The sequence below is a fragment of the Sus scrofa genome, chromosome X (assembly GCF_000003025.6).
Source record: "Sus scrofa isolate TJ Tabasco breed Duroc chromosome X, Sscrofa11.1, whole genome shotgun sequence".
Classification (NCBI taxonomy): Eukaryota; Metazoa; Chordata; class Mammalia; order Artiodactyla; family Suidae; genus Sus; species Sus scrofa.
Window position 1 is genome coordinate 11,866,609 of NC_010461.5, and position 20,591 is coordinate 11,887,199.

The window sequence follows — 20,591 nt, forward strand, 5'->3', positions numbered from 1 at the left end:
ACAGTGCCGACCAGAGTTTACAGGAACATAACATGCTAGTGGAATCAAGGAAGGTAACCTTGGGCCGAGACTTTAGTAAGTCAATTAGCTGACTTACTGGGTAAATGTCACATGTTTTCCCAGAAAACACTTGTCTGACCTACGAGCAGCAAAGGTAGTTTCTGGTTTGAGTCAAACACTTGGACAAAATTTTGTTTTGGCTTTTAACACGTCTAGCTTTAAATGTATATAGTATCTGACTGTTAACAGTGTCAAAAGCAAAAACGCTGTTGGAATCGTGTGAAAAAACCACTGCTCTGGCACGGTACTGCCTACGTTATTATAGAGAACCTTATTTACATCTGGATAGACACTCTGTTACACATATGTGTGAGTGGGGCAGATACGTCTAACATACCCATCCTCAAACAAACGCATGCACATAGGAAGGAAATTAAACTGAGAAATTAACAGGCACTATTCTCCATACTGCCTCTCGTTAGCGATCATTGAAAAATATGTTTTTGACTTTTGTAATGCTATGCCACGTGCAAATTAAATGAATATTATCCTAGGCCCTTCAACAAGTAAAGATATTTGAGCTTGAGACTAAGTGAGCTCTATTTACGGGATTTGTATTATGGTTCCAGGTTTTGACTACGCTAAAACTCTCTTAAGAGGGTACTTAATTAACGGCCACAAAGGCAAAAAGAATGCACACAAGCACCCGGAGGCAATGTTTTTAACACATTCTGGCTCATACCAGCTGTCGGACTTTACCTAATTTAAACCAGAAGGATGATGTGTGAACTTCGAGAAAGCCCCTGCCCAGATTTACAAATTAAATTAGAAAATTGCTTTTCGGATTATGCTTCATTGGAAAATTACAGTTACTTTTCTTTTTTGTAAACCAAGTCTAAAAGCGACATACCTCCCTGAAACGTGTGACAAATATAATCCCCAAAAGAAATCTCTTTCCACACTCCGGGCCTTCTGGTATTTCCCAAAACTTCCAGATTCTTCTCATTTTCCCCCATTAACTGAAGCATCCTGACGCTTTGTCTTTGGAGGTCTTATCTCTTCGGATAAGACTACTCTTGCCTAGTGTCCTTAAAGTTGTCTCGTGTGTTGGGATCACACAACGTAAGGCTATTTTGAAAGAGAGTCCAGGATGCAAGGTGAAATGGATACCAGATAAAGAATGAGGTAATCCTGGAACCTTTACGAACACTAAAAATACATGGGGAAATTCGGAACTCTGCTAACACAGACTCCTCCATCAAGTGGCTGTCCCAGCAGGACTGAGCAAATCTGATTCATTTACTTTGGTAGCATCTCCCTGCAATGAAGGGGAATCATTTCTTGAAAGAAATGGAGACTAAATCCTACAAAGCAGGAGACATGAAAAGGTTTCGCCCAAAGGTTGGCATTTCCTACTACAGTAACCTTTGCATTGCTTTGCAAGGTGCTGCATGTAAATGGACTCAGTACAGGGTTTTCCTGACGGTGACAAGTGGCTAAACAATTTGAGTTGCAAATGACGGCACAACTATATATATATATGGCATATATATTACTGCTTTTCGTCAAATTTATTGGCCATTCCATTTCCCAGGGAAACAGTTCTGTTAGAAGGCAATGTCAACATTTGATTTAAAATATTAAAGAGGATCATCCTATAAAGTAATTCTTTTGTTAGTAGAGATGAGGTTTTTCAAAATACTCTTAGAAAGCCACGACTCTGTTTACTTCTTAAAGAGTAACTGCTAATGGAACTACTACCTTGCAGAAAATAAAGCTGAAAATCCTTTGCAAATTGGTGCAGTCAACACCCTTTGCTACTTGAAATGAGAATCTTTGAAAAACTGCCCACTCAAAGCCAAAGCAGAAATAAAACCTGCCTTCCAGAAATATCATTCACATGAATTATCTAGGAGCATATCTGGGAACAAATTCATGTCTTTTTACCTGAAATTTCACCATAGATCTCTTCTGCTATCCTAGCCGCTTCTTTTCTATTTCCTTTGACGATATAGAAATGGGTTAGGAGCGCCAGGAAAACTTTAATCAAAAGCTTGAAGAAGAAAAAAGTAGCAAACATCGTAATAAAAATGTTTGGAAAGCCATAGGCAACAGGAGCGTCTTCCATTTTGGCTTCCACTCTGTATAGGTTCGGGGGACTGCAAAATTTCACCGAGTTATAATTGGTATCATATGACATCTATTTTAAACCTTTGAGCTCTCCGTGCTCCTGTTACAGAGAACTCAGTTTCTAGATTCTCAGCTAACTGTGATCTGCTTGCCCTGACATTCACGGCAATGTGAAATGAACTAAAGAGACTCCCTTCTAACCAGAAACATCCAACAGTTCTAGACCTACATTCCTCAGCGCAGTTTAACAAACAAAAGTTTGTCCAAAACTTTCTTCCTCCTAAATCCCAGTTCTTGCTCCGTTATGTTGGAAGGCAGGATTGGAAAGCTAAAACAAACCTCTCAGACCCCACGGGGACAAAGAAAGTCATTTCAAGTTCACGCAAAGAAGTGCAAATACGTCCTGTGCTCTTGGAAGTACCAGCCCCTGGAACATTTCATTCTTCTCTTCATTCTGAGGTTTATGAGAGATAAAGCCCAAATCTAAAACATGACCAGTTAAGAGAGACTATTTACTCTCAGGCAGTATTTAGTAACGGGCCCGTCTCGGCTGCCTCTCCAGGCTGGACGCACCAGACCACTTGCTGTGATGGACTCCATCCATCCATGACCAAGTCTCCCACCACATGCCTGATCTTTTACTTTCTATTGTCAGCCATGGTGGTGGTGCCTCTTTGGGGAAAATGTGGGCTACTCTCCATCTTGGAGGACTTACCATGAAACGTATGAATGTGCTCTAGGTTCTGGGTGAAGCACCCAAAGATTCTACGCATCAGCACCTTCCCTTGCTAGCCCGTATTTTCTTGTAACCCTAACTCTTCGATAGGCATCAGCTGGCCAATGCAAATAACGCTCATTTGTTTTGAATTTTCCTCACCTGGGAAAAACAGAGGAGGAAACTCTAGGTCTCCTTCATTCTTGGCTATATTCGATTTTCTAAATGTCTACAACCTATTGGTAAGGCCAAGCCAGCGTAAAATTAGAGGAGACGACTAAATGAATCTTATTTAATGCATGCTTTCTGCAAAAAATATGGGAGTTTCTCCTTGCACTCAGGCAGACTGGAACAACCACCTATTTAAGAACCATCTCCCTATACTGTGAAAAAGGGGAGGCATCCGAATACAACCTTGACTCTCAAGACGCAACGTAGCCATTTCAGTGTTTCATTCTGCAAGCTTGTGCTGTTCCCATTCTCAAGAAAAGATATGAACATACAAGTTTTGCCAAGCTAAGACTACCTGGTAGAGTGCCAACATATGCCAACTGAACACAAGCATCTTAGCTCTTTCAAAGAACTGGTCCCTAAGAAGCCCATCACTTATTTGCTCCTGTCAGCCTACTGATGTCTACAGTATCACGTTATTCAGTCTTGTTTTGGCCCATAATTTTCATTTAAAACGTGGCTGTGCTTTTTGTTTTTCATACCAGAAAAGCTTTTGTCCTATTTCTGGAAGACCATCTTCGCTACGTTTGGGCCTTCCGTTTGAGATGGGTCCAAAAGGCTACTGACAGAAGCCGTTAACTCACGGTAAATGACACAGGGGACGAAACCAACGGGGTTTCTCAGCTCAGCACTACTGACATTGTGAGCCAGGTAATTCTTTGGGACGCCGTCCAAAAGCACTGTAGGCAATTTGGCAGCATCTCTGACCTGTATGCATTCGACATCAACGCCCCACTCCTATCCAGGGGGACCAACCCAGAAGTGCCCCCCGGGCATTTTGAGCACCCCCCTAGCGGGCAAAATCACCAGGGCCACATCCAGTTGAGGATCCCCGAGTCACAGCCAAATATAAAGGATAAAGGAAAATCAACTCCCCAAATAGTGCTCAATACAAATCAAAATCTGTCTACAGAGCTTTCATTTTCAGAATTTCCTTTTTTAAAAAATGCCAGCCCCAAGATGAGACAGTTCAACATCCAGCCAGATTCTTTCGGGAAGGCAGAGGAGGAGAAAAAGGGCTTTAGAAATATGTCACAAAAGTAAACACAGAACTGTAATACGCTGGACTCAGCCAAAAATAAGTTTTGGTGTGAGCGAAATCTGAAGCTATGAGTGCAGGTGACTGCTTTCCACTGCCTCCTACAAAGCCGAAGCCGGTGGGATAGGCTGGGTGTTGGGCTCCATCTCGCAGGCCTCAAGGCCAAAGAACTGGGAGTCAGAGACAGAGCGGCATGAGTGGTTTAATAGATGGGGGAGCTTACACATCCGAAGCAAGGTCCTGGAGCGACACCCCACTGCGTGCGGCAGACAGCAGGTGGTGGGATGGCAGGACATGGCAGGAGTCTTCAGGCCCAGAGGAAGGGGCCGATTACCAATTATAGGGGAAATTGACGTCAGGTAGCCTCGTCAGTTACCAGGGAAACCAGCAGAGGGGTGTGCCACCCCTCACTGCGCTCCTCTGATAAGCTATCAGGGTAGAGATGTTCTGATCTCGAGATCAGAATAATCACTGGCTGGGGCTGGGGGGCAAGTATGAAGGCATTTGCTGATTAGGCTCAATGATTAAGAGAAGGTATGTCATGTGAGTAGGGTGTAGGTGAAGCAGGCACCTGTCGAGCAGGGGATGTACAGAGAGCAAGCGAGCTGCCATCTTGGGTGGCAAGACCATATGCTAGGCTTCCGTAAACCAAGTCAAAATTTAAATTTTAACATAGCTCACGGGATATACAGTATAATTATGTAGCTCACATACATAATAGTTTATGGATGGATTCATTTGTCTCACCCAGTACTCTACTGCAGGGAAAAACAAGGGCTTGTTTGGATCAGGAAACAAAGGCACAATTGAACGTGCTATTCCATGAGTAAAAGAGAGAAGATTCTAGAAAGATGACAGAGTAATTCATCAACTGAAGGATATTTCCTGTTTTACTAACAGACCAAGCAAAACATCAAATTGCACTTTAAAAAAAAAAAAAGCATGCGAGTTAAGGGGTAGGAGGAATGTGGCTCAGCTAGTAAACAATATTCTGTTCCTCAAATGAGACAAAACTCAGAAAATTGTCAAAATGTCATTGTGGTCTTTATTTTTGGACACGTAGCATGTTTTCATAAATCAGTTTTGCATGTGCTATTTTTGTAACATCAGAAGAAATACAATATATTTTTCATAAATTCCTCATCACTGCAAGTTCACTTTCAAATAAATGTTAAGTAGCAGGGTAGAACAATATGTTTCCACATATTGACCAGTGCAACACTGACAGTTACAATTAAGGTATTCAGGAAGCCCGAAAATTAAAATTTACTAAAACAAGCAAATTTACTTTCATTTATTAAAAAAAAAAGGAAAAATGCAAACTACATACTTTTCATGCAAGAACTTTAAATCTTATTTCCATCTGAAATAAATGGCAATGTAATAATTACTTGACAGATTTTTGGGAAAAAAAAAAAAGCCAAGAAACAAAAACACAAGAAAAATAGTAGTATGTCTTTAAAAACGGAACAGAAGAAATAAAACCAAATGTTACAGTTTCTTGCTTTGTCATGAATATTGGCACTGTTTATTTCAGATTTATGTAAGTCGGTTTCCATGCACAAAAATCCCAATAAGACTGAATGGTTTGGGTCAGTCTGTTTTTCTTTAACAAAAGAACCCCTAACTTCTAGATTTTAAAAACTGCACTCTTGCGTTTGTGTTCTAGTATAAAACACAAACATATTTCTCCCGTATCAGTGGCAATGATATAGGCATGTTAAGATACTTTTTTTTAAAAGAAGTTCTGTGAATGTTGTTGTTTACAAAAAGAAAAAAAGAATCGCAATACTGCCAGCATCTAACCAGTGCACCCACAGTGCCTCATTCTTGTGATTTCACAGTCCTTTAATCACAAAAACTTACTCTAAGGAGTTCAAAGAATTAATAAGACACACCATGTGGATAATTTGGGGTTTTAACAACCCATGGCTCTGGGCAACAACAATTACAGTTAACAACATCCATCCACAAAGAGACTGTGTTCCTAAAATTTTCAGACTCAACTGGCTACAAACAAAACATTCTGGGGTTAAGACTTCTGCACACTGACAATACTCATCAGACATCAGCTAGGCCACAAGTGAAGGGAAGTGACTTCTATCAAAAGTACAGGGTAGCAGCTGATTTTGAGATGGCACACCTCGTACATTCTGCTCGGAAAACACGAAGGCATATTGACAGAGGACTAAATTATGCACTGAGAGACGTGGACGGCTTCTCTGCACTATCATCAACAGTGATATCGGTCCCTAGTATTTAAAAAGCAAGAAGGATTTTCATACACACAACTGAAAACGAAGGCTCTACCTAGGAGAATGCGCTCAACAGGATCAGAGGAGAACTCGGACTAGGCCGGCAACTTTCCTTCTGGCATTAAGAGCGTGAGCATTTCTGGCATGGTGGGCAGCTTTCCCTCTCATGCCAGCTCCGACTACCAAGTGAGCCACTTGAGTCATCGACGAAGAGCGAATGCACCCCTGGTCCTTAACACACCGAGTGTCTAGTTCAACGTTCTACACGGAGTAGGTGCTTAAAACATGCTGGTAGCCGACAGACCATTTTACTCAAGAAACCTGCTGATCATACGCAACACTGAGTGTGTACCCATTACATGTCTAAAGACTACGCCTTAAATGTCTAATAAATGTAGTATGAATATGACTTAAAATAGTTCATCTAGTTGTTGTACTTCCCTAAAGAAAACTTGTAAACATCTGGTGAATGTCTAACGGTAGAACATTTAAAATTGGCCAAAAAATGCCCAGAAAACGTTTGGCCCTTCAGCACCCAAAGCTCCCAAAATATAATGTTAAAACATCTCTGCTAGAGGGATTTCAGTAGTCTGAAAAATTGCATACCTGAGTGGCTTCAAGGTTCTCTCTTAAATTTTAAATAAGTGCAAGGAGTTTCTACACTCAGGAATTGCATAAGTGTTTCTCTTTCCTCAAAATAAAACATTGAATGATATAGAGGTAGCATAACTTACTAAATTAACTTTAAAAAAAAAAGAAAAAAAAGCACGGTTATCAACAGTCTTAATAGACCTATTACAAGTGTTTAAATCCTCGCAATCCAGGCTTTCTTCTACCTGGTTTCCGACTCCTCATTATTCTCGTCCCCGTTTGCATGGGAAGGATATTGACGAGTCCAGGCACCCTTTGGCCCCGTGGCATCTATTGCAACATCGATGATAGAATCTGGAGTCATCCACCTCAGGAAAACGAGGAAGAGAAAGTTGAACACAGCCAACAAAGCAAAAATGCAGCCTGTCACAGGGCCACAGTGAGAGATGAGCCTGTCCAGTCGCTTGTCCATCGGCAGCACAGCCTCTCCTGCCACGCGGTCGTACACCTGGCGGGAGAGAGGCCGAGAATGAGCGCTCGGAGACACGAGAACCCAGGACCTACGCGGACCAAGAGTGCTTTAGAGACGGAAACAAAAGGCACTGACATTTCGCTGTTGTTGTGACAGTAATGATGTGATTAATGAAACCGTTTACACTAAGAACTGCCATTCGATTCAACACTGATGAGCGCCTATTCTGGACAAAACATGGGGGGGCTGGGGTAGACACTGTGTGATACACAGGTCAATCTACGATGCATACACCACAGCTCCTGTCCCCTGGGGAGCCCCATCCATATTTAACCAACTCCAAGAATTCCAAGGTCCTGAAAAGGTGGAATGGCTTCTCAGGTCCCCTCTGTCCAGTCCCTATTTCATTCAGCAGTGACTCCCTGAAGCAGGACTGGCCCTTGCAGACTCTGTGACTTGGAGAGGCCTCACTGCTCTCTGGGAGACATCAACTACCATCACAGAGTTACAACCTAGCGCCCTTCTGGGTACAGAGAGGCTCCTCTTTCCACAGCCTCGGGATCCCGTGCTGCTGCGCACAGATGGGGAAATATTTGGAAACATTTCAGGGATGCCAAATAAAAGGAGGGGAACGAGATGGGAGAAATTTTGGTAGATGGTATAGGTCAAACACTGGCAACCAAGATAAAGTTTATTGCTGAGAACTGGTAATAGGTGGCCTGCTTTTTTAAAGTGCTGCTAAGCACTGAACTCTGAAACAGTGCAAAAACAAAGCTCTCGCAACATACTTCTTTCAAGCACATACCATGGGCCAGCATGAATGTTTTTAAACTCATTTGGGCAGCACTTGTGCTCATTCTCACGTATCACCTGTAAACCATCTCCCTTTGAACTCGAGAAAGTTATGATGTGCAAGTTCTCCAGGTCAGTGGCCTCTGAAAGGTACAGGCTGTTCATCCAGCTCCTCTACCCCATGGACATGCAGAATACATTTCAATCACAATGGTGTCAAGCATTAAGCTGAGGCTGGTGAATTAAAACTGAAAAAGTATGTTTCCGGCCCAAACACTGATTTAATTTCTTGACCAATTTTCTAAATAGCCCAGGTAAACTAAGGTGAAAAGGAATCCAATGTCCCATATGCAATGGGTAAAATGATCGAGCAACTACAACTCACCTACCTGTGTGTCCACCTTTACTTCTAGGTCAACTGTATTATGACCTCGAGTGACGAAATACAATTTACTACCATGAGGAGAGTAACAGGGATGACAGTCTGTTACAAACAAGGATTAACTTTTTTCCAAATGTATACTATAAAATTGCCACAGTGTAAAACTGAAAACAATACAGATGTTTTACTGTAACTTTAGGCATAACTAAAAGAAAATGTGTGGTTTAAAAAAAACCCTAGTTCGCTCCTTTAGCATAGGCTGACAAATGGTCACCACCGTTCTTTGCCCCTCAACTTTTTTTTTTTTTTTTTTAGAGCCGCACCTGTGGCATATGGAGGTTCCCAGGCTACGGGTCCAACTGGAGCTGCAGCTGCCAGCCTACACCACAGCCACAGCAGCATGGCATCCAAGCCGCGTCTGCAACCTACACCACGGGTCACGGCAACGCTGGATCCGTAACCCACTGGGTGGGGCCAAAGATAAATCTGCATCCTCATGGATACTAGTCAGGTCTGCTACCCACTGAGCCACGACAGGAACTCCCACCCCCGAACTTATTATCTACAATAGTTGAGACTTCTGAAGTTTACAAGATGTCAAGCTAGGTTAAGTCACTACTTATAGAGCTGTGGTTCTCAATCAGGGTGGGTTTCAATCAAAACACCTGTCTAACCAAATAGCCCTGCCAACTCTGCCCAAATCCCACCTCTGCTCCTAAAGGGTCCAGTTAGACTCCAGCTATCGCTGGGGAGGTGGGAAGACAGGAAGATGAAATGAATAGGGTCTGAAAAGGCTCCCAAGCCCATTCTGACATGTGATCCCAGGTGTGGCACCCCAACTTCCACAGGAAAACGAGGAAATGGAGCTATTTTATATGGGTGGAGCCACTGCAAAACTTCTAGAAAATATCTCAGAGATAGTTCTGACAAAACTGTTATTGCAAAGATCGGTTTCAATGGAAGGTGTACTGAATATGACAGTTTTAGAGACAGAGTTTTACTGCACTGACTGTCAAATACGGGCTTACCTTATGTATGGGAATTTACAATTGAAACCAAACCAGAAACCCTTTCTGCTTACTCAGCTCCACCTCGCTCTCTACTCTGTGCCCCAAACAAGCTGCTCCACTGAATACAATGAGAGAATAAAGCACGAACCCAACAGGCTGTTTTTCGGGTTCGCAATTTCTCTACACCAAGAAGCCCAGGTGCTCCCATCCAGCTCGTTACGTGGTGCTAAGAGGCAGGAGGCAGATGAAGTGAGAAAGGAACTTGAACCAAGCACAAAACTATGACGTCGTGAACTCGAAATAAGGAGGCATTTCCCACAACTGTCCTCTCCTACCTACAGGCATTAACCTATTTTCTGCTCCTGTCCTTTTGAAAATTCTCTATTGCTGCTTTACATTTGCCATCCTATTTCCAACATTTGTCATGTGCATTCTGAATTGTTAACTTTACTGAGAACTTGATAATGTTCTAAATCAGCCCAAAGATGCAAAAACCCCTTCCCTGTAGAAAATCACAGCAGCTAGCAAAAGTGACAAGAGAGTTTTAAGAAGTAGCCTAAATTAAATATTTGCAAGTTATAAAGTTGCCAAATAGGGCTAAATGAAACCATGTATTTTCTAGTAGACCTACGCTTTAGAATTATAAACACCCTCAAGAAAATGCAGATTTTAATATCAGCTCTGCCTCTAGTTGTTGGGACTTCTAGAAAACTTTGTAACTTCTGTATGCCCAACTTAATGAAAGGTCTAGATAATGCATTATTGCTATTTTCACATTTCAAAAGCAATGATTTGACAAGAAGCTTAGCCTAGGCGTTCCTGTTATGGCTCAGTGGTTAACAAATCCGACTAGTATCCATGAGGACATGGGTTCGATCCCTGGCCTTGCTCAGTAGGTTAAGGATTGGGCATTGACTTGAGCTGTGGCATAGGTCACAGACGTGGCTTGGATCCTGCATTGCTGTGGCTGTGGCGTAGGCTGGCAGCTGTAGCTCCAATTAGATCCCTAGCCTGGGAACCTTCACATGCCGCAGGTGCGGCCCTAAAAAGACAAACACAAAAAAAAAAAAAAAAAAGGAAAGAAAAAGAAAAAGAAACTTAGCCTAGCATCCACCAAAGGTAATAAAGAGCTCCTTTCTTTTCATTTGGAAGACTTCATAAACTGAAGCAATAAAGCAGAAATGGTAAACTTACGTAAGCAGCAGCAAATGTGTACATGAACATTAAGCAAGAATTAAGACACAACCTTCGCAAACCCTTCTCTTAGCACGTGACATACTTTTTCCGTTCTCTCCGCAACATTCCTCCAGGTGTAGAAAGTCTTGACGATGTTATGGATACTTTCTGGAGGCGGCAGCGCTCCTGACTTCAGTTGAGAAATAGCTTTTTCCAATCCCTCGCACAGAGACTTTACAGAAGGCTCACATAATATGATAAGACTTTCTGGAAGCACTTCAGGAATTCCACCAACCCTGGTACTTACAACCTTAAAAAGAAAAGGAAAAAAAAAAAAAAAAGAACACATGAGCCATGATAATTCATCTCTCAGGAAAATAAGCAAAACACAATTTTAAAAAAATTCTATAGAAGGCATCTGATTGTTTTTCAAAACGCAAATACAGAAACCCAAAATGTAATAAGCCCTCAGAGCTTTTTACCTGTAAACCACAACTGGCTGCTTCCACAATTGCCATGCAGAATGCTTCAGTAAGGGAAGTATTAAGAAAAATATGTCCTTGAACTAAGACATTTCTAACATCCTTGTGTTCTAAGGCTCCCAAGAGACGCACTCTGATTTTTGAAATGAGAGAAGAAAGAGGGGAGTAAAAATCATGCCACAAAAGAAATACCATTTATATGCCACGTGTGCTACCCGTACTATACTTCGTCCTCACTACCTGCAATGTCTTCCACCTCAAATGATTAAAGAGCACCCACCTGGGATCTAAAAGAGAGTCATACAAAGCTCTTTGGTTAAAAACTCCTATGGTTAGTCCATTTCTCACTTTGGTCACACATATCAAATTTCACCTTCTCCAGAATCAGCTGGTACTCAAGGAAAATGTTAATACGCCTTGGTAAGTAAATGTTAAAGTGTCAGTTCCCAACAGGAAAATGTCCCTTTTCCACTGACGCCTCACATGGACACAACTCACGTGTCATCTCAGTTACTGCGGAAGAGAAGTGTTAGGCTCCGTATGTGCTGAGCAATGTCCGCGATTTGGGCCATGCTGTTTCAATTACAACTCAGAAGGGCCTGAGAACCTGCAAGCATTTCCTAGCAAAGTGATCTTCTGTGTGCGCTAGCGTGCCCCAACCACTGCCCCCTAAAAACAAATAATCACGGGCTAACAAAAAAACAAAGTTATAAATTCTTTAAGGTTTCCCATTTTATATAAACTTTTTAAAAAAACAACAGGTCTTGCATTGCATTTTTCCATGTAGGAGAAGCAGCCTGCTTAAGGCAGGCAGGTAGCCAAAACCGAATTTAGGTTAAGCAATATTTTCTCACCCAAGACAACATGGAATCCATCAATACCTGTCATGGAGCTGGTATCTTTCCCGAACTTCTTCCAAAATGATTCTCTTTGGTCCCTCTCCTCCAATTACGAAATTTAAATCAGGGTATTTCTGACAGAGTTCAGGTATTATACCACTAAGCAAATCGGTCCCTGAAAACATAAAGTTGAATATTGGAGATACTAATGTTGTTTTAAAATTTTATCAGAACTACTGAGAATCCACTCACTTTGGAAACTACTTAAACAGTTTAAGTAGCCAAACTAATTCTTTGAAACCTTTCCTGGACGGGTGAACTCTTTTGCAAAATGCCAGGGGGGTCTCCCAAGACTTGCAATTCTTGAAGATATATCCACTGACACCCACTGTGACCTTCCACACACCCAGTTCGTGGGCTACTCTGTTATTCACCTGTACTGACACATTGCCTGTTACAAACAGCATTTGAGGTAGCTAACATTTTAAACTTTTCTACAGAGCAGGAGAGCTGACTGGAGATCTGGGTCTTGTCCCAGTCTTTTTATGAGCAAGTTCTTTGGTAATAGGAAAGTTTCCTGACAGAGAAAATGAAAAGACAAGGTAAAGTCCAAGGTCTCGTTCAGCTATGAAATTCGAGCAGCCTATGATTCTACTTCCTGCTATAGGAAAAGGCTGAGCAGCAAAGCATAACTGCTACTGCCACTTTACTGAGGATGCAGGTGCTACAGAGGATTTTGCAGTGAACACTATGGTACTGGCAAAATTTCTAAGAAATAGTTTCATCCAAACCTGCTAGGGCTCACTTCTCCTGGATGACAGAAAATGAAGGCGGCAGGACCGCAAGTGCCAGATCATCACAGGCCGTAGAACAAAAGGATGCACCTTGGACCTTTTTTTTTTAAATAAAAGTTTTCTCATAATACGTAAATACAACCTCAGGTAACATAAAGCAGTAAAATAAAGCATGCCCTGCTTGTCTTAAAGTGGCCATTCAAAGTGACAGCAATGTTGATTTTGAGAATGTAGTTCATTAACAATTACAAATTGTACACATTCAAAACTAAACGTAAAATAAGCTCCTTAAAGTTTCTTAATTTAAGAAATGCGCGCGCGCACACACACACACACACACACACACACACACACACAAGAACTGCACGTCTGTCAATCTTCCCAAATACAGGCAGATCAATTATTAAAAGGATGGTAGGAGAAATAATATATATGGGTCATTTTAATTAAGTAATTCAAAGTAGGATTTATTAAATAAACTCTGCTAGTACTTTCAAAATATGATTGCATTAGCAAACAAATTCACAAGTAGCTTTTCTGAATTATGAAAGCTTCTCATTAAAATTTTAGCTGTCTTTGTTTCAAGTTTACTACTAAGTCCATCAACTGGATCTCCAGATAAACCAGAAGGTGTCTTAATGACTTTCAACATTTAGCCTCCTATGATTCTCTTTTCCTTTGCCTATCCCTGCCCTCTCCCTTCTAATACAAAGGTTAAGATCCATTCTTTAAAAGGAAAAAAAAACATACAGAGTAATAATCATAATTGCGAACATTTACTGAGTGCTTACTGTGTCAGGCAAACGTACTTTAAATGCACTGTCATTTAATCCTGACAACTACCTTAAAAGAAATGGAACTGATTAATGTTATCAATGATCTATAACGTTATTCTAAGAATAAAGGTTCCCCCCCCTACACACACAACAAAAGAGGTTCTGGTGCCTCTAACAAGAGTCTAACACAATGGAACGTAACAAAGAGATTTTCAATCACCGTATTCACACAAAATGGACAAGGCAAGTTCTGATTCCAGCGCTTTTAAAGCACAGTCTAACAATATTTTAAAGAATCTTCTGAATCTATACCTAGATATTGGTGGCTGGGCCAAGGGCGGAGGGAACAGGAGACCTTGAGAAGAAATGAACTCAGGTTTGTCATCTCTGTTACTTACTGTGTAACCTGGGTGAGTTACTTACCCTCTCTGAGACTCAGTTTGTCTGTGACATGCAGATAACATCTACCCTACAGCTGGTGGGAGGGTCAAGTGAGGTACAGTACCATGCACAGGCTTTATCAACTGCAGAATATAAATGTGAGTCGTCATTACCACTAGAGCAAGCCCGGCGTGCCTGCACAAGCACGGGGCGCTGCGACACCCCGAATGAGAGCAAAACGGGCTCCATGGGAGAGGGAAGCGGCCGGCCAGGAATCCTGATACGAATTTCGATTTATCCTCTCTTACTTAATACGTTCCAAGCGGCCTTTGATATCTGGTCCAAATGAACACCTCCTAAAGAAATTAATTTATTAATAATTAATGGACCATTAATACAACTACTCACTTTCAGGCTAAAGATGGGGCCATTCCTTCTCAGAATGTTACTTTTTGCACAGTGCCTGGCATACAGAGAGGGTTTGATAAAGGTTTGTTATATTATTGAATTGAGAACAGGAAAGGTTGTACCTTCACAGTGTTGGTGGTTAGCTCAGCTGGCTAAAATACCATCATTAGTGAAATAAAGGTAACAAGTTCACTCTTTGAACAGGTAAGTTAATTTTGCTCTAATCCTTGACCACACATGCATCCTACTCTTTCTTAGCGAGCTTTCTCACAAAGCTATAGTATTCGGTGAAAAAAAAAATTAGGCACATTTTTAAAGTTACAACCAACAACATATCATCAATATCCCCAGAGGGATTCAGAACACGGAATGCAGGTCTGTTCACACCTTCAAGGAAAGAACAAGCACGTTATTGCCTTCACCCCTGAAAATGCAGCTCAGAAGATTCTCATCATCCTCCGCGTGGTGGATGGCAGCATGGACCTAGGCTCTGCATTCCAAAAATGAAGCACCCGAAGCCAAGCCCCCATCTGGATCCTGGGCCACCCCCTAGTACCCTGGAACCTCTGATCGCACGGCCGAGCTTCATGGTTACCAAGAATCAGCTACCTCTGCCCACACATCTGTGTGATGCCCCATGTACTTGTTACGGTGTTGGATTACTTAATTAAATGACAAACTGACAAAAGGGGTTTCCACAAAACTAAGCCGACCTGTTTGAAAAATTCGATCAAGACACAGAAAAAAGCTCTTGTCAGATTAGAGGGTAATCTGAACCACTGTATCAAGTCAAAAAACAAATTAAAAATCCAGAAGCACAGCACTTCACACATCTTTAGGTTCTCACTGCATTTAAGTGACCCAAACTGGCAACAGTAAATTGTGCTCTTTGTAGGTGACTGCAGCTCAAACAGTGCACCTGTACTCCCAAGCCTGCAGGCCTACATCAAGCTACCGGCAATACAGTGCGTGTTAATGACATTTTAAGTAAATTGTTTAAAAGGGGGGTGCATAACATCTTTTTAATAATTCTCTACTTTTAATGACCATTTTGATTGCTGCAGAGGTTTGCAAATACCAGTGAGAAGTCCATGTTTTGGATAACCGGACTGTTTCAGACCTTGAATGGGCGAGGCTCTACAAATTCTACTTCGGGATCCACAAAGTGCTGCAGAGGCACTAAAGCAATCCCCGACAACAGCAGACACTTAGGAAGTAAAACCCGGGCTAAGTCCTTCATAGGAACCACTGAACCCTTCCACGGTTACCAAGCTGCCCAGAGCACACAACAGGGAAAAAACGTGAAACTCAGAGACGTTAAGCCGCTTGTCTTGCATCACACAACGAGATGGAGCCGGGACTGGATTCCGGGCCGCCTCATCCCCCTTCCTTCATCACTTACCTGCCATTAACGTCTTATCTGTGATGAAAGGAAATAAGCAAGCTACGAAACAGCAACGTGCAGAACAAGCCCACTGACTTTGAGCATATGCATAAAAAGGAAAGCTATAAATCAAAACACTCCTTAGGGTTATCCCTGAAATAGTACAGTAATAGCTGGTTTTAATTTTCACCCCTGTCACATTCTTAGTTTTCAACATATCTGCAATGAAAGAAACAGTTCTGTGGGGGAGTGGGCCCTGGAGTTCTTACTGCACGTGTAGGGAAACTTTTAAAAGACCTGACATATTCACCAGCAGGCTACTGTTTTCTCTTTTAAATGATTTACCACTGTGGCACAAATTCCTCCTTTGGGATGGACAAAATATTGGACCCTTCTTGGCTGTATTTAATGCAGAAGTAGTTATAAAACCGTACAAGAGAACGAAAAGCCCAACAATCATCATACACAAATATTCAACAGCTTTCTACAAGGAAAACAAAAAGGCTGTGCAGTGCAACTGCAGCTATCATTTCATTACCTTTTCTGTAAACAAGTCTGCTGACAACAACAATAGTTATTACACTATCATGCCTTCTAAATGGGTCTGGAGTGAAGTCAGTAGGATCTACAGCATTAGGAATGACGGACACTATTTCAGGATTCAGTGCTGCTCTTAGCACCGTGTTTTCCTTACTAGTGTAAGAGACACAAATTATGTGGTTTGTGTCACAAAGAGACACAGTTAGAAGCTTGTTTGTAAGCACCGAGCTGACATCAGCAAATCCAAAAAGGGAATGGTCCGTGAAGACTGTCTGGAGGCCCATTGTCTTGGCGTGGAAGAGGGCATCATGGGCCATGGCAGAAAAGGAGCTATGTGAATGGATTATCGTGACTCTCTCCCGAACAAATATGTACCTGAGCAATGGCAGACTGTGAAAGAGGGTCGTGGCTGTAGATTGGTTGTACATGACTTTCAGAGGCAAGTAATAGACTTTGAGGCCATTAGTGAGGTAACGGATGCCTTTGCGATTTCCGTAAGCATGGGTGACAATTATGACCTTGTGCCCTCTTTCAATCAGGCACTGAGAGAGCTGGTAAATGTGGCTTTCCACGCCTCCCATATTTGGGTAGAAAAAGTCCGACACCATGCATATATTATGGGAACACGATCTACATGTGGGAAGACTTCCAGGGCTGACAGAGGAGAGCGCAGGTGAGGGAGGCTGGCTTGGCCCACCTCCTCCACTACAGGCCATGCTGAGATGGTTTAGGCATTAGTCCTTGGAGGGACCCAGTTAAGATATGTGTCCTCTAATACCTGAAAGAGAGAATAAACGGGATCTCAGCTCAGAGACAAAATACAGTCCATACTCCAAATGCAGATATAAATATGGTTTTCACGTTACTATAAACCTGTTTTCCCCCTGGAAATACAAAGCATATAATGAATTTATGAATTCAACAACCTTTGCTTGCTTAGCATTTACTATGGGCCATATAACAAAACTAGCTTCTGCAATGTCCTGGTATCTTTTTTTTTTTTTTTTTGTCTCTTGTCTTCATAGGGCCGCACCCACGGCACATGGAGGTTCCCAGGCTAGGGGTCGAATTGGAGCTGTAGCCGAGGGTCTATACCAGAACCATGGCAATGCCAGATCCCAGCCGCGTCTGCGACCTCCATCACAGCTCAGCTCATGGCAAGGCGGGGTCCTTAACCCACTTAGAGAGGCCAGGGATCAAACCCACAACCTCATGGTTCCTAGCTGGATTCGTTTCCGCTGTGCCATGACAGGAACTCCCCTTACATCTTAATTTTGCTCTAAAAACACTGCTACAGGATTTTAAATAATGTTTGTTACACCACATTATATAATAATTTGCCATGCTAACAAACCAGTACATTCTAATAATTAAATACATAGCTCTTTACAGGAAAAGTTTGTGAAGCTCATTCTAGAGCTTAGCCACCGACTCAATGAATCTCAAGTTCTGCTAGTATAAATTCTGTGGCTTATACTAAGATATACCTGGAGTTAGAACTTTCTTGTTCTTTTTTTTTTTTTAATGGCTGCACCCATGGTATATAGAAGTTCTCTGGTCAGGGACTGAATATGAGCCGTGGCTGGACCTATGCGGAATCCTTTAACCCACTAGGCCGGGCCTGGATGGAACCCGCACCTGCATAGCCACCCAAGCCACAGAAGTTGGATTCTTAATCCACTGTGCCACAGCATGAACGCCTAGAACGGTCTTTTAGAGCAGCTTTTTTTTTTTTTTTTTTTTTGTCTTTTTAGGGCCGCACACACGACACATGGATGTTCCCAGGCTTGGGGGCGAATCGGAGCTGCAGCTGCTGGCCACATCCACAGCCACGTGGGATCCGAGCTGCCTTTACGACCTACACCACAGCTCACAGCAACACTGGATCCTTAACCCACTGAGCAAGGTCAGGGATCAAACCTGTGTCCTCATGGATGCTAGGCAGATTCGTTTCCACTGAGCCGTGACGGGAACTCCAGAGAGCAGCTTTTTAAAGTGTCACCTGCAGCGCCGCCGCAGACCTCCACATTCTCCTTCCTTATTCAAGAATGATGACATCAAGCCGCTCCCTCCATTTTCTTAACCTTTGTTATTTTGGTTTTGCCTCCAGGAGCGTCCCTCCCTTCCGTCTGGAATCTGATCTAGAGATGCAAAGGGAGGGACCTGGGGCCATTTTCTCCATCTAAAGTAGATGTTCAGCTCAGGGGTTCCCAAGATCATCAGCACAAAATGGACGCTCAATATTCAGTATGATTATCAATGCTTAGCTGTTTAAAGCTAAAGAGAGGCTTGGAAAGTGAGTGAAACTCTTCCTCAGCTTTACACGTTGAGATTTCCATGCTTCCAGAAACTCAACTATTCAATGGGAAGCCATCCTTAGAACCTGAGTTTCCGATTTCACCACAAACTCAAAAAAAGCAAATTAACAGTCATCTTTACTTTAAAAATAGTCTTAGAAACACTCCATTATGTGTTTGTTGACCTGAATACTAATTGAGATTCACTACTACCAAATCATGACACTCTTCAAGTCTGCACTTTTAAGTCGTCCTCTGTGGTTTGTCACCTAATCCCGAATTTCCAGTTCCATTTAATTTTAAAAGATGAGCGATAATGAAAGCAGTTAATAAAGAACCAAATGAAATCATTTAAAGTTCTGTCATTAATCCGCAATATCTTGTGAGGAAATCAGCCTAACATCACGGCGTAAAAGCCCAACAAACGTCACAGTCACAGAACCTTAAGGTTTTAAAGCTGAAGAGAGGCTTAAAGAGCTACTGGATAGCTCTTATTTTACAAATGAGAAGTCACACAAGTTGAGCGATTTGTCCGAGGTCCCCACCCGGCCACTTAAGCGGCAAATGCGAGATGGTCATAAATACGGCCACGGCCACCGAGTCCCTGAACAGTCCTGAGGAGCAGAGAGTCCTGAGGAGCCTTAAACCTGGTGGAGCCTCGGAATCTAGGCGAAGGGGCTCTCACCCACCCCCAGGGAACCGTCCCGGCTTCACTCACTGAGCGGTTGCTGGGCAGCGCCAGGGCCAAAGAAGGGACGAAACGACTCAGTCAGCGATCCCGTCAGAGTCAGGCGGGGTCTCGCCAGGCCCCAAGAGGAAAAGGGCCAGAGAGTGGGCAAAAGGTTGAGGCCGGCGGTCCCGGAGCCGTTCGCTCTGCCCGCGTTAACCGTCGCAGAACCGGCTACAGCGCGGCCGCCGAAGCGCACCCTCATCCCCACTCGACTCCGAAGACCCTCGGTCCCCACTTCCGAGCCTTACACCGGGTCGGCTTCGCCCACTCCATCGTGGGCCACGCTCTCCTGGGGGCAGTTCAGTCCCAGCTAAAAGAGGCAGACAGTGGCTAGCCCGGGGAGGTCAAACGCGCACTTACCGGCTAGTCCCATGGCCGCCAGTGTCCGGACCTCCCGCGGCTGCAGCCGGAGTCCCACCCCGCTGCCCCGAAGCACCAATCCGGGGCGTCCGCGCCCGAGCGCCGCGCCCCCGAGAGGACCAATCACGAAGAGGCGCTGGGGTCACGTGCAGGAGAGACGCTCAGTTCCCCACCCGTCAGCGCGGGTTGCAACGTCAGCGCGCGCGTGCACATATCGCCACGATGTTCCGGAAGACTAGTTTTCTTTCGATGGAAAGCAGTAATCCTCTGTTTAACCTTTTATATGAATTCTTAATGTTGAGATTTTCTCAAAATTGGCCTTGGCCTCTTGCTAAACAAGGAGCCAGCCCACCAGGACCCTTCGACGGAGTAAAACCGGCACTCCCAGCGTGCTTCACAGGACCCTTCCGCGCTCCTGGGAGTTGTAGTCCCGTCGCCTCCGGAGGCGAATCCGAACTTAGAAAACTCATTCCCAGGATGCACCGCACTTCTAAACGCGGATCTTGCGGACGGGTGGGTTTGGTGCCTTGGTTGCCTAGTTACAGCGTCTCATTTTGGAAACCTGTTCTCTGTGGCTTCCAATTCAGACTTTTGGCTGAGAAGGCTACAGAAAGTCGGAGTCGTGGTGGCGTTTTGTTATTATCTGTGCCACAGCCGATTCCCCAGGTTCTTACCCCTCTGGTAGAATTGCCTGAGGTAATAAAGATACACAAATGTCAGGTCAATTTTTTAAATAATTTGAATATCAGATAAATAATTTTTTATGTTATGTCCCTAGTATCGGGGACTTTACTAAAAAATTATTCG

At 43.1% G+C, this 20,591-nt stretch overlaps 2 protein-coding genes across 9 annotated transcripts in view; both read right to left on the bottom strand.

Moving 5' to 3' along the window:
* Window positions 1-4,432, bottom strand: part of ASB11 (ankyrin repeat and SOCS box containing 11) — a 28,186-nt gene extending 23,754 nt beyond the window's left edge. Inside the window, exon 1 of one of the 3 annotated variants that reach the window (NM_001243488.1) lies at window positions 1,948-2,152. In NM_001243488.1, coding sequence (NP_001230417.1) covers window positions 1,948-2,128 — 181 coding nt within the window. In that variant the 5' untranslated portion in view covers window positions 2,129-2,152. Of the gene's footprint in view, window positions 1-910; window positions 1,109-1,947; window positions 2,153-4,338 lie in introns of those variants that run through there. The other 2 variants (NM_001243489.1, XM_021079396.1) reach the window with 2 other exon arrangements.
* On the bottom strand, window positions 5,138-19,911 carry PIGA (phosphatidylinositol glycan anchor biosynthesis class A). Of its 6 annotated transcripts, none has more exons than XM_021079650.1 (6): window positions 19,785-19,880; window positions 16,396-17,175; window positions 12,157-12,289; window positions 11,276-11,408; window positions 10,897-11,103; window positions 5,138-7,469 (listed from the first exon to the last, which is right to left on the bottom strand). In XM_021079650.1, the coding sequence occupies exons 2-6, from the start codon at window positions 17,111-17,113 to the stop codon at window positions 7,203-7,205; spliced, it is 1,458 nt and encodes a 485-aa protein (XP_020935309.1). In that variant the 5' UTR covers window positions 17,114-17,175; window positions 19,785-19,880; the 3' UTR covers window positions 5,138-7,202. The 6 variants fall into 6 exon arrangements, with proteins under 6 accessions (XP_020935309.1, XP_020935311.1, XP_013841374.2 ...); XM_021079652.1 differs by lacking the exon at window positions 19,785-19,880 and adding an exon at window positions 19,673-19,778; XM_013985920.2 differs by lacking the exon at window positions 19,785-19,880 and adding an exon at window positions 19,413-19,666.